General features: G+C 40.6%; 1 protein-coding gene across 11 annotated transcripts in view; it reads left to right on the plus strand.

Annotated features, from left to right (window-relative positions):
• The window catches only part of tsnare1 (T-SNARE Domain Containing 1), a 292,734-nt gene that overhangs the window by 116,545 nt on the left and 162,236 nt on the right, over positions 1–13,953 (plus strand). For all 11 annotated transcript variants that reach the window (XR_014279539.1, XR_014279540.1, XM_082551056.1 and 8 more), the window contains exons 3-4: positions 10,437–10,514; positions 11,981–12,050. Coding sequence is in view for 9 of the 11 variants with exons in the window: in XM_082551056.1 (XP_082407182.1) it covers positions 10,437–10,514; positions 11,981–12,050 (148 nt within the window). In the remaining 2 variants the exon portion in view is untranslated. The remainder of the gene's footprint in view (positions 1–10,436; positions 10,515–11,980; positions 12,051–13,953) is intronic.

Raw genomic sequence — 13,953 nt, forward strand, 5'->3', positions numbered from 1 at the left:
TGCAAAAAGTAGTATTCCTCCTGAGCAGAAATACTATCATCATCATCATCATCTTAGCACTTTAAAACCAAAGTGCTGAACAACGCAAAAACAAAGAAAAGCAAAATATAGTATAAAATAACAGGAGGCATGTAAGTTTCCCGCCGAGTTAAAAGCCAGTGAATAAAAACAGATTTTCAATCTGGACTTAAAGAACTGCACTGAAAACGTTTGTCTAATATGAAGGGGAAGGTTGTTCCAAAGCATCGGAGCCGCAATTGAGAAAGCTCGATCTCCTCTGAGTTTCAGCCGCGACTTAAGGACTGACAGCAGCAATTGATCGGCTGAACGGAGCGAGCGAGTGAGAACCAGGGTTTTAATAGTTTTGCAATTTTCATTAGTTTTTATTTTTATTTAGTTTTAACTTCAGATTTTCAATTTTATATCAGTTTTAATTAGTTTTTACCAATTGTTTGCTAGTTTAGTTTTTTTTTTTTTTTTAAATCCTTAGTTTCAGTTTAGTTTTGATTAGTTTCAGTTATAGCTTTAGTCGTGTTTGCACGTGTTTGCAATAATTAAGTGTAACAAAATCCCAGTTTCATCATATCAGTCATTCTCTTCTGCTTATCCTTGGGTATGTTGCTATTCCAGCTACCATACCCTGCACCCTGGACAGGTCGCCTGTCTGTTGCAGGGCTAACATGCAGAGACAGACAACTCACATTCCCACCTATGGGTTCTTTAAATAAATAAATGAATAAATAAATAAAGGCAGATGAACAACCATTGATACCAGGCAACTATAAAATGTATATCTTGGCCCCAATGAGACTATTAACTCTTGCAGCACCGGGTGTTCGTAATTTTGGTTCAAGTGAATTGATAAACTTTTTGAAGGCAATTGACTCACACAGTTATGTAGATGTCCCCATCCTGTTGTCTCGGGATGCATCACTCTGCCTTGCCTGGGGTTAGCTTCTGTTTTCTGGGATGAGGGTTGAGTGTGCTCCCTTACCTTCTCAAGGTAAGCTAGGTTAGCCTTCTTGTGCGAGCTTTTCAAGTGCACTTTAAGGTTTGTGGGATTTTTTTCCCTTTAGAAATGTCCCTCATAATTTGTCTCTTTCCACTACTTTCCATTACTTTGAATATGACTGAATATGACTGTGTTTTGGATAAAGCAAGTGTCTACTTGCTTTATCCAAAACACAGTCATATTCAAAGTAATCCCAAATTGGACTCTGGCGCTTTCTTCCGACTTTTCCTGACAAGATTCTGCGCGAGGACGGAGCAGCAACACAGACGACTTGACTAACGTACTGCCACCTGCTGGCATAATTAGACGGCAAGAAAAAAATCTGGAAACTAAACTTCATTTTTACCCTTGCCTATTGTATGACACGCACACATCAATGAAAACTAAACACATTTTTGCTATAAATTCAGTTAATTTTAGTTAGTTTTGTGAACACTCATTACAGTTTTAGTTAGTTTTCCTTTTTTTGTTTATATTTTTATTTCCGTTAACGAAAAAAATTTTTCACTTCTAGTTTTCGTTATGTCGTTAGTTTTCGTTAACGATAATAACCTTGGTAAGAACATGAGGCTTCAACAAATTGGATAAATAAACACGGGCCAGACGGTTTAAAGATTTAAAAACTAATAAAAGGACTTTAAAACGGATCCTAAAAACAATAGAAAGCCAATGTAGTGAAGCCAGAACCGGAGTGATGCGGTCAAATTTCCTTCTACCAGTTAAAAAACGTGTTGCCGCATTTTGCACTAATTGCAAGCGTCAGGGTACCCAACCCCAATTAAAAGGGAATTGCAATAGTCCAAACGTGAGGTAATAAAGGCATGAATAACAGTTTCCAAATTACATTTGGAAAGAAAAGGCTTGACCTTCGATAGGTGTCTGAGTTGATAAAAAAGCTGATTTTACCACCCCATTTACATGACCAACAAAGGTAAGTGCGGAATCAAAATTCACACCAAGATTTACAATTGAACTTTTCAGATGGTAGGTCAAAACACTGAAATCTGCATCTGGAGAAACAATAGAGCGATGCGGGCCAAATAAAATTGCTTCCATTTTATGATCATTAAAATTTAAAAAGTTATTTGCCATCCACAGTTTAACGTCACTGAGACAGTCAAGTAAAGATTGACAGGGAGAAGTATGGTGGCTAAAAGATAAATAAAGCTGACAATCATCAGCATACAAGTGAAAAGATACTTTATGTTTTCAAAATATCGTGCCAAGAGGGAGTGAAAACAGCCAGAAGAGTGATGGCCCAAGGATAGATCCTTGGGGCACACCCCAATGCAGAGGGGGGAATCAGGAGTCCTACCAAAAGGGTAGGACTCACAAAATACTGTTAAATTATTTTAATCAATTTTGTGTGTTATTTAAATGACCAAGGCCTGTCATTCTTGCTCTGGGTTTTATCACTTTTATTTAAATAAAATACATTGAGCTATGGTGTAACTTCATTTTTTTCCACAGACTGGGGTTACTCATTAAAAAATAAGCAGCTTAAAGGTGAGGAAATAAACACTGCAAAAACATGAGAACATGTTCAAAGTAATTATGAGAATCTCCATATTGACTTGCTCCCATTAATCTAACACTAACATTAAGCTAATGTTTTTTGCTTACTTGAATTTAGTTTACACAGGTTAGTTTTGTTCTTTTTTGTGCTATCATGTTTTGGAAGGATGGCCTCTTGAATCTTAAGTGTGTGTTCTAATATTAATATATTATGCTAATATAATATACTAATATATTATATTATGTTTCTTTCAAAGCATGGAATGAGGAAGAGTTCGGTAACAGATAAGGGCATCTGTTAATATGCAAATCCATATAGAAAAGAGAAATAAATGTAAAAAATATAAGTTTTTGTTAAAACAAATCTGTGAGCAAGTCATAAAAAGTAAAAGCTCATTTTTGGGGGGGAAAGTAGGAAAATGGAAAAGTGGAAGGACCCAAGTTCTCCTTATGTACTTTTATCTATTCATATGGATAAGATAGGTGGGCTTTTTTTTAACTCTACCTTTTTCATATTCACAGCAGAGTACTGCTTCACAAAATACCAGATTAACTCCATATTGTATAAATAACACAAAATTAATTACAAGTAATGAATTACCACTGATGAAAGAACACTGTGTTCTTTCTGGCTGTTCATATATCTGTCTCCCTCTGTGTTCTTTCCCTGTCTGTTTCTGACTCTTTCTACTTTTTCTTTCTGCTAATTTTGTGTGTGTATATATATATATATATTTAAAAAAAAAAATAAAATAAAAAACCACCCAGCACGCCCCTGCGGGCGGTTTATCCTTCAAGCTCGGGTCCTCTACCAGAGGCCTGGGAGCTTGAGGGTCCTGCGCAGTATCTTAGCTGTTCCCAGGACTGCGCTCTTTTGGACAGAGATCTCCGATGTTATTCCCGGGATCTGCTGGAGCCACTCGCCTAGCTTGGGAGTCACCGCACCTAGTGCTCAGATTACCACGGGGACCACCGTTACCTTCACCCTCCACATCCTCTCGAGCTCTTCTCTGAGCCCTTGGTATTTCTCCAGCTTCTCGTGTTCCTTCTTCCTCATATTGCTGTCATTCGGAACCGCTACATCGATCACTATGGCCGTCTTCTTCTGTGTGTCTACCACCACTATGTCCGGTTGGTTAGCAACCACCATTTTGTCCGTCTGTATCTGGAAGTCCCACAGGATCTTAGCTCGGTCATTCTCCACCACCCTTGGGGGCATCTCCCATTTTGACCTCGGGACTTCCAGGTTATACTCGGCACAGATGTTCCTGTACACTATGCCGGCCACTTGGTTATGGCGTTCCATGTATGCCTTGCCTGCTAGCATCTTGCACCCTGCTGTTATGTGCTGGATTGTCTCTGGGGCATCTTTACACAGCCTGCACCTGGGGTCTTGCCTGGTGTGATAGCCTCTATGGATCTTGTACTCAGAGCTTGTTCTTGTGCTGCCATGATTAGTGCCTCTGTGCTGTCTTTCAGTCCAGCTTTGTCCAGCCACTGGTAGGATTTCTGGATATCAGCCACCTCCTCTATCTGCCGGTGGTACATACCGTGCAGGGGCCTGTCCTTCCATGATGGTTCCTCGTCTCCCTCCTCTTTCTTGGGTTTCTGCTGCCTGAGGTATTCACTGAGCACTCGGTCAGTTGGGGCCATCTTTCCAATGTATTCTTGGATGTTCGTTGTCTCATCCTGGACTGTGGTGCTGACACTCACCAGTCCCCGGCCCCCTTCCTTCCACTTAGCGCACAGCCTCAGGGTGCTGGACTTGGGGTGAAACCCTCCATGCATGGTAAGGAGCTTTCTTGTCTTTATGTCAGTGGCTTCTATCTCTTCCTTTGGCCAGCCTATTACCCCAGCAGGGTACCTGATCACGGGCAGGGCGTACGTGTTGATGGCCCGGATCTTGTTCTTACCATTCAGCTGACTCCTCAGGACTTGCCTGACCCTCTGCAGGTACTTGGTGGTTGCAGCTTTTCGAGCGGCCTCTTCATGGTTCCCATTCGCTTGCGGGATCCCCAGGTACTTGTAACTGTCCTCTATGTCTGCAATGTTGCCTTCTGCTAGTTCAATCCCCTCAGTTCTGACTACCTTCCCTCTCTTTGTTACCATCCGACTACACTTCTCCAGTCCGAACGACATTCCAATGTCATTGCTGTATAGCCTGGTAGTGTGGATCAGTGAATCGATGTCTCGTTCACTCTTGGCATACAGCTTGATGTCATCCATGTACAGGAGGTGGCTGACAACTGCTCCGTTCCGTAGTCGGTATCCGTAGCCAGTCTTGTTAATGATCTCACTGAGGGGGTTCAGGCCTATGCAGAACAGCAGTGGGGACAGAGCATCTCCTTGGTAGATCCCGCACTTGATGGTGACTTGGAGTTGGCCTCTAGTGTTGTACGCCACATCCCCATTGAGTTCCTGATGAAGGCTCTTAGGGTCCCATTGATCTTGTACAATTCTAGGCATTCCAGTATCCAGCTGTGGGGCATTGAGTCATAGGCCTTCTTGTAATCAATCCAGGCAGTGCACAGGTTGGTCAGTCTGGTCTTGCAGTCTCGGCTGACTGTTCTGTCTACCAGTAGCTGGTGTTTTGCGCCTCTGGTATTCTTGCCAATTCCTTTCTGTGTCCCGCTCATGTATTGACCCATGTGCCTGTTCATCTTAGCCGATATGATGCCCGACAGAAGCTTCCATGTAGTACTGAGACAGGTTATTGGTCGGTAGTTGGAGGGGACCGGTCCCTTCTTGGGGTCCTTGGGGATCAGGACCGTCCGACCTTTGGTTAGCCATTCCGGGTGTCTCTCGTTAACTAGCAGCTGGTTCATTTGTGCTGCCAGACGCTCGTGGAGTGCAGTCAGCTTCTTTAGCCAGTAGGCGTGAACCATGTCGGGCCCTGGTGCTGTCCAACTCTTCATACTGGAGACCCTTTCTTGGATATCTGCCACTGTGATGGTTACTGGACCCTGTTCAGGGAGGTCGCTGTGGTCTGCCCTCAGATCCACTAGCCACTGAGCATTGCCGTTATGGGTTGCGTCCTTCTCCCATATGCTCTTCCAGTATTGCTCCGTCTCCAGCCTTGGTGGTGCTGTTCTCTTATTATTATTGTTCCCTTGCCACTGAGAGTACACCTTTGCCGGTTCTGTGGGGAACAGCTGGTTTATTCTCCTGCCTTCTATCTCTCTGGTGTACCTCCTCAAGCGGCTGGCCAAGGCTATGAGTCTTTGCTTGGCAGTTTCCAAGGCCTCAGGTATGGACAGCTTGCTGTATTTCTTATGCACCTTCTTTGTCGCACCTTTCTGCAACTCTGTTAGTTGGCTAACCTCTCTCCGTGCTACTTTGATCTTGCCCTCTAGTCTCCTTCTCCATGGAGGGTACTGCCCCTTGTGGCTGTTCAACTTGTAGCCAAGCATCTCACTGATCACTGCTGCTATATTGTAGATCAGCTTGTTAGTGTCGGTAATCGTGGTTGTAGGTATTGTCCGTAGTGCTGCATTAACATCATCTAGCAGACCTTCTTAGGGTACTTCACGTAATCTTGGTAACCGGCTACGGGGGATCCAGGTTTCAAGCTTGGCCATGATCCTATTTTTCAGGTCAGTTCCTCTCGCACTCAACGATCCTTCTCCTATCGCACTTGGGGCTGACCTGGCGTCCTGACTCCTCCTTGCTGTAGCATTTGTGTTGTACCTCGTCAATCTCTAGCTGTGAGAGCAGTCCCTTCTTTCGAATGTTGGAACACTGAGCTACTAGTTGTTTCGCCGTCATTGTGGATGTTGGGTATCGAAGAATCCATAGGTCCCTCATCCTATTCATATATATGTTAGGGTTAATATCTTATTACAGCAATTAGAGCATGCTGTAGTTATTACAAGTAATGCGCTGTAGTGGTTTTTATTGTATCTATTTAATAGACTCCAATTTGTTAATTTAAATGGAGAGACCTCTTCACACACTAAGGTCAATTATGGTGTTCCACAGGGTTCAGTGCTAGGACCAATTCTGTTTACATTATACATGCTTCCCTTAGGCCAGGGGTGTCAAACTCAATTGCACAGGGGGCCAAAACTCAAGGCACACTTTAGGCCACGAGCCAAACAAGATAAACATTTATTCAACACACTAAAACAATGTTTTTTAAACATAAATATGAATAAAAACTGACAAGAATATTATTCCAGAGCCTTCGGTTTTCAGGCCCCTCTTCTGTGAAACCAGCTTCCAGTTTGGATTCAGGAGGCAAACACTATCACTACTTTTAAGATTAGGCTTCAAACTTTACTTTTTGCTAAAGCATATAGTTAGGGCTGGACCAGGTGACCCTGAATCCTCCCTTAGTTATGCTCCAACAGGTGCAGGCTGCTGGGGGATTCCCATGATACATTGAGTATTTCTTTGCGTTAATAGACCTCTCTGCACTGAATCATACTTGTTATTAATCTCTCTTCCACAGCATGTCTTTTGTCCTGTCTTGCTTCTCTCACCCCAGTAGGGCGTCGTTCTGCCTGAGGTTTCTTCCTGTTAAAAGGGAGTTTTTCCTTCCCACTGTCACCTAAGTGCTTGCTCATAAGGGGTCATTGTTGGGTTTTTCTCTGTATGTGTTACTGTAGGGTCTACCTTACAATATAAAGCACCTTGAGCGACTGTTGTTGTGATTTGGTGCTGTATAAATAAAAAAATTGAAATTGAAATGAAACTGGTCTTATGACCATTCCACTCTTGGCTCAAACAAATCTCTTCTGCTTGTTGCTTTTCCTTTGTAGTGGTTTCCTAGCAAGGCTGCTACTGGAACTCTGTGTGCCATTTATCTGGGCTGTAATCTGAGCTGCTGTTAATTTGCCATTTCTAAATCTGGTGACTCGGATTAATTTATACTCAGCAGCAGAGGTGACTCTTGGTCTTCCTTTCCTGGGGCGCTCCTCATGTGAGCAAGTTTCATCACAGCGCCTGATTGTTTTTGCGAGGGACACATTGGGGACACATTCAAAGTTTTAGCAATTTTCCAGGATGACTGACCTTCAGTTCTTAGGGTAATGATAGGCTGTCATTTCTCTGTACTTAGCTGATTGGTTCTTGCCATAGTATGAATTCTAACAGTTGTCAAATAGGCTTCTGGCCACACAACTGATGGTCCCAACCCCATAAAGAAGGTAAGAAATTCCACAAATGAACCCTGACAAAGCACACCTGTGAAGTGAAAACCATTTCAGGTGACTACATTATGAAGCTCATTGAGAGAAGGCCAAGGGTTTGTGAACAAAGCAAAGGGTGGCTACTTTGAGGAATCTAAAATATAGGACATATTTAGAGTTATTTAATAATTTTTTTCTTTGCTACATAATTCCATATATTTTGCTTCATATATTTAATATCTTCAGTATGTATCTACAATGTAGAAAGGAGTAAAAATAAAGAAAAACTATACCCAAACAGTCAAAATATTGGAAACTTTAGGCATTTTTTAAATATGCTATAAAATAAAAGCATGAAATGATTACAAAAACACTGATGACGACCCTAAATTGAACCACTATCAAGGCTTGAATTACCTCACACACCTGTACTACAGGCCTATAAAACTAATAAAGTAACTCTAATAAATTTAAATTAATAACATGCTGTTTGAGACAGAACGAAGGTTTAGTTACTGAGGTTCTCTGTACTTAGATACCTCTCCTGTATTGTATATTCTCTTATTCTCTTTGACGCTGTAAAATAGGGCATCTAGGGCAACCTGAGTATGAAGCTTCGATAAATTCAAAGATCTGCAATACTAGAAGCTGGTATGGGTGAAGCAGCAGAAGGACTAGACAATGAATAGCACTGATGCCATTGCAGAGTTTGTCTTTTGATGAACAGTTACAAGAAAAATAATTGCAAACTTTTTGGATTTGTCAGAATTTCTAAAAAGTCTTCGAAACTATACAAAACTGTTATTGACACTAAAGGGGGTTCAGTGTGCTCTTTACTTTTTCCAGACCACTCTATTAAGTTGCTACTGCTTTTCATTAAAAACACATAACTAGCATAACTTTTGGTGTGTTATTTGGTAAGCCAGATAGTATTTGTTTGTAACTGTACTGTTACAGTTTTCACTCACTGACTGAATACATTTTAGTGTTTAAACCATTGCAAACTACCAATTCTACTTTGAACAAGCACAATTATTTTGGATTTGCGTGACCAGACAAGTTTATATATCTGCTGCAGATATAAATTAAAACTGCACTCATTGTTGAAAACTGAGTACAGTGCTTAGCTCCACAGTTTACTCAGTATTATATGATTTGCCCTCAGTACATTTGCAGTGTGCCCCCAGTATCCCTTCCCCTAGTCTTCCTGTGTACAGAGGGCAGGCATACTTTCTATAGGGCCCCTAAACTTCATGCCAGCACTGGTCACCCACTCTATGGGCAGTCCACTGTGGGCCAAGGTGGACAATGCTTGTGTTAAGATGTGTATGTGTGTGTCTGCTGAGCTAACATTAAAATGCATTAAGGGTCTTCCAGTTGAAAAATGACCCATTTCCAAATGTATCAGAATCTTGTAACACTGCTCAATTGACTACATGCCAGCATGTTATTGCCTGCACGATTTGTCAGTGTAGCTCAGTGGGTACAGTTAATGACTTGTGATCTAAAGGGAGGTCTCCTAGTTCTTGCTCTGGTTCGCACCATGAATATCTGTTTCCTTGGTTTGTCTCTGACTTCACCTCTATCTGCATGTCTCTCCTTATTTCATGCCAATATTTGATCCCCCGCTCCTCTTATCCTTTGACTTTAGAGCTTTCTAACACCTCTACCTTTTCTCTATACCTCTATAATTTTGACCATATCACTAGGGAAAAAAGCCAATTGCAGTCATTTCTGGCTGCAGTATCTGACAAAAGGATGGGTGAAATGGCTGGCGTGAGAAGCTTATGCAGGTTGTGATGTTGATCTCAGCCTGCTGTAATGGCACCGGGCCATTAACCCTCCCTGTCATTTGCAATGACATGTGCTTTTGAACAAGGAAAATAGCTCTGCCCATATAACTTATACAGCAGACTCTCAACTCCCACAGCCAGCCTGTGGCTTAGTGCCATGTCATTTTCCCTGTCCAGACTATCATCATCACTGCAGTTAGATTGTACCTAAGAGGCTCCTGCAGTCTGTGATGTCCATTCATTTTCCAATTCTATTCACTATCATAACAATGTACAGTCTATTATTATAATTCATGCAAATGTCAGTTCCTCTACTATAACACACTTTAATGATATATCATTACTTAATTAATTCAACTTCAATGTGACAGTTCTTTAAATTCTTTATATTTGTTTGTTGATCTCATTTTGACAGGTCAGCTTGGTCTCAAAAAAGTCCTACTGATAATGAAGAATTTTTAAACAGTTTCTCAATGCTAAGTACATAACCAGCCATTTGCCAAAGTCCAACTGATGAATCCTTTGTATTCCTATTAACGGTATATTCTGGTTGTCACCAACAATAGTCTTGTCAACCAAACCAATTCAGATCAGGCACTGGTTGCTCTTTTTCATGAAATCTGAAGAATGTGGCATTCTACCAGCCAGTCGTGGGGGGCATCTTCAGGCCATTGTTGCTTGTCATTTGTCCCGTGGCTCTGGTTGAGGCAAAAAAAAAAGTGCATCTGTTGTGTTGGCATATATTACAACATAGAAGCGGGATAAAAACAAACCCGTTCCAGTACCTCAGATGCCACAGTTCTACAGTGAGGCAATGAGAAAATCCAACCCACTGGACAGACAGACTCTTGTGGAAATGTTCAAACCTAGATATTGTTTTGGTTTTTGGTTCATTGCTGTCATTCCTGCTGTTACAATGTTGTCTGCTCCATGCTTCACTGAGCTAAGAAGTGTGTGCTCATATTATGTTTTGTTTTTTTTCTAAAGCCACACAGGTCAGCCCCTCAGAACTGCAAGATGTGTTTCAGGAGACCTCCTCCAATATCTTCCAGATCAACGCCAATGGTAAAATGAGTGTCTGTGCTTTATTTTAAAAACTACTGAATAAGTATATTTTTAGTAGTGCTCTGTTATGAATTCTACCATTAGTCTATGTCTATGTCTGAACACAGATCAGGCCACACTAGTTTTGTGAGATTAGGGTTAAATGTATTGCTTCGATATTAAGATTAGATAAAATTAGATTAGAGGTTAGAATTACAATGAGGACTATATTAGGGTTAAATTGTAACATTTAAAACTGGCATGGCTTAAATTTGGAATTGGGGTCATTGGTTTTTAAAATTAGAGTAGGTTTGTGGATAAAAATCCAATTTAAGATTAGTCAATGTGTCTTGGAATACTGATAGGATCAAAACTTTACAGAGTAGTTTTGGAAATTAACTTCAATTTCTTCTGAAACTTTTCATTTCAGAGCTATGTTTGAATTCATGGTTGAAATAAGTTTCATGTTTACTTTGGCATTAATTCTGGATTTAAGATCAAGGCCATCACTGGGGCGATCGTGGCTCAAGAGTTGGCACTTCATCTTGTAATCGGAAGGTTGCCGGTTCGAGCCCCGGCTCTGACAGTCTCGGTCGTTGTGTCCTTGGGTAAGGCACTTCACCCGTTGCCTACTGGTCAGAGGCGCCCCAGTGGCGCCAGTGTCTGGCAGCCTCGCCTCTGTCAGTGCGCCCCAGGGCAGCTGTGGCTACAGCTTTGGGGTCCTTAGGAACTAAGTAAAGCGCTACACAAATACAGGCCATTTACCATTTCACTATTTATTAGATGTGAACTGAAATATGAAAATGCTGCATATGGTATAAAAGTTATAGCTTGGTTTCCATTTAGTGAGAGATAATGCCATACTGTATCCTCTGTGTTTTAGCTTTGATAATATTTTTTGGGTTAATTTAATGCTAAGTTTAGTCTGAGGTTATTTAAAGATTATAACTAACAACAGATTTATATTTGAGTTAAGGCAAATTTATATTTTGGTTTTAGGTTTGAGTTTTAAAAGTGGTACTTTTAAAACTAAGGATGAAAGATTAGTAGCTGGGTTTTATTTCAACCTAATTTACACATCAAGTTAAAAAATTTTATGGGTTTAATTTAGAATTGAGGTCAGATCAAGTAGTAATAATATCCTGAAAAATTCAATAATGGTTAAGTAGTTTAATCAGTTTAAATTCTGTTAATTTGAAGATAAAATGTTAATTTGGTTTGGTCAGATTTAAAGTTGAGTTAAGGGTATCTAAAAATACAGCTAAGTGTGGAAACAGTGTGAGAGTTGAAGTGAACTACTTTTGCTTAGGATTGGGATCATCTTGATAAGACATTTTATCTACCTTAACAGAGACTTAACAGGGACAGAATAGATGTTGAAATGATTCAAATTTCAGCGAAGTTTTTCTTTCAAATCAAGTGTGAAAGAGTATTTGTGAGGCCTGAATACACCTCTTAACATTTGTATCATCCATTTGTTCCTCCAGTGGTCACACTAGAGAAAAATCTTCAGTCACTGGGAACGTCTAGAGATACCGCAGAGCTCCGACAGAGTCTGTGAGTAGCACTCACGCCATATAAAACCACATACTTTGATTCTACATACTTGCTGGTCCACTTCAGTGTAAGAGTTACATTTATCTCCGCTGTCCAGAAAAGTGCTTATTTTCTTTTCGTTTCACCACCCTCTTATGTATTGATTGTTCTTTTTTAGTTGAGCTGCCAGCAATTACCAGATTCAACACTGATGACAAAGTGTCCAATCTAAGATGATTGCATCTGTTTAAAATGCATTACATCCCACTGTGATTGCTGGCATGTCATCAATTCTATTGAACACTTTTTTATGATCGCCTTGGAGACTTACTGACAATGCTTGGCTGCTTTTATTTTCAACTTCCCATTTTCCTTGCACGGTATTGATGCGGCGCCTCCGACTGATGCAAATTGCATCCAGTATGGTGGTTTGTGTTATTCAGTTGTTCTCACTGTTTGTTCAAGAGGCTTTGTAGTTTGTCAGAAATGTAACTTTTAGAGCTCATTATCTAGATGCTTCTGTTTTGATTGGCATATTTTGTGGATGCAACAGTTATCTGCTGTCACCAGTGATAAAGTTAGGCACAAAGTGATTCATTTTACATATTATGGGCACATTCACAAAGAGCATGCTTAATGACATTATGGTTTTGGCCAATGCTTTCACCTTGCCAGTCTGCTGATTCTAAAGTTTTCTGCCACTGCAAGGGGTAAAGGCTTTAATTAGCAATTATCCGGTGAAAACGAACAACATACCTCTTGACCTCTTTGTGACCACACTGTTGCTTTATTTTTTTGCAACTCTTATATTCTACATAACTAATAAACAAAAAAAGCGCTTTACTTTGACATTTAACAATAAGAACATCTTTTGTACATTTATTACACAAAGCAGGCACCATGTGGAGCATTCTTGACAAGGGGCTATTGACTGACCTGTTATTTTTGTTGTAAATGCCTATTGAACTGTTGTTTTCCTCCTGGGATTCTATTGACTTAGATGCATTTTAAATAAAGGCAGTACTTGTAAGGTTAGCATGAAAGTGTTGATCTGAAAAAAGCAAAAACCAAGAACATGGCTCAAATGTCAGCCATTTCTCCATTTTTAATAACACACAATGTTGAAGAATTGAGTATGTTATACTGTAGTATGTGGTCAGGAGCCTTTTAAACAACAAGCCTTATCTGAACATCAAGTTTTTTTGTGAAAGGCATTAGGTACTGCAGCTATAAAATATAGTTAAAGGGAAGTTAAAAATGCTGGAAGAAAGTAAAATTATAATTTTACTTTCACCTAATTCTGTTATGGTAAATGCAGATGGACCCAGGAAGCAGAACGCACGGAGGCAGAGTTGCGGTGAAGACAGTTTATTTACAGTGAGGGGGAGGTATTTACAAGGACAAAATATATACAGTGTATGAATGGGGACGCAGAGCCAGGACGTGCAGGTGACGAAAACACACACAGGTAGTGCACTCGATTTGGTACTGTTTGATGCCAAAACCTCCAGACGGAAAACAAACCAGTCGAGGCAAAATCCTAGGGAGGAAACAAAACTTACAGTCACCAAAATAATCCAAGGGCTCCAGCAGGCAGGGGCAGAATTTCAGACGCTCCAAAAAAACGCCAATACTCCGACACTAGTCTTCTGTCAGGTAGCTCCTAAAGAACACTTCTGAGGAAAGCATCTGATGAGTAACAGGTGTGCCAGGTTCAGTGACTCACTGCCCCGCCTACCTATACAAAAAGGGAGGCACCAAAAAACACATACAGACAAAAACACCACATAACCAGAACCCAACTCCTAACAAATTCTAGTAATGACCACACATTAACCAAAGAAAACTGGGCTATTTACGGATTCAGTGACTTCTTCAGGATGAAAAAAGTACAGTGTAGGATTTATATTGGAAAGTGTCTATA

The sequence above is a fragment of the Aulonocara stuartgranti genome, assembly GCF_965226115.1.
Source record: "Aulonocara stuartgranti genome assembly, chromosome: 11".
Taxonomy (NCBI): Eukaryota; Metazoa; Chordata; class Actinopteri; order Cichliformes; family Cichlidae; genus Aulonocara; species Aulonocara stuartgranti.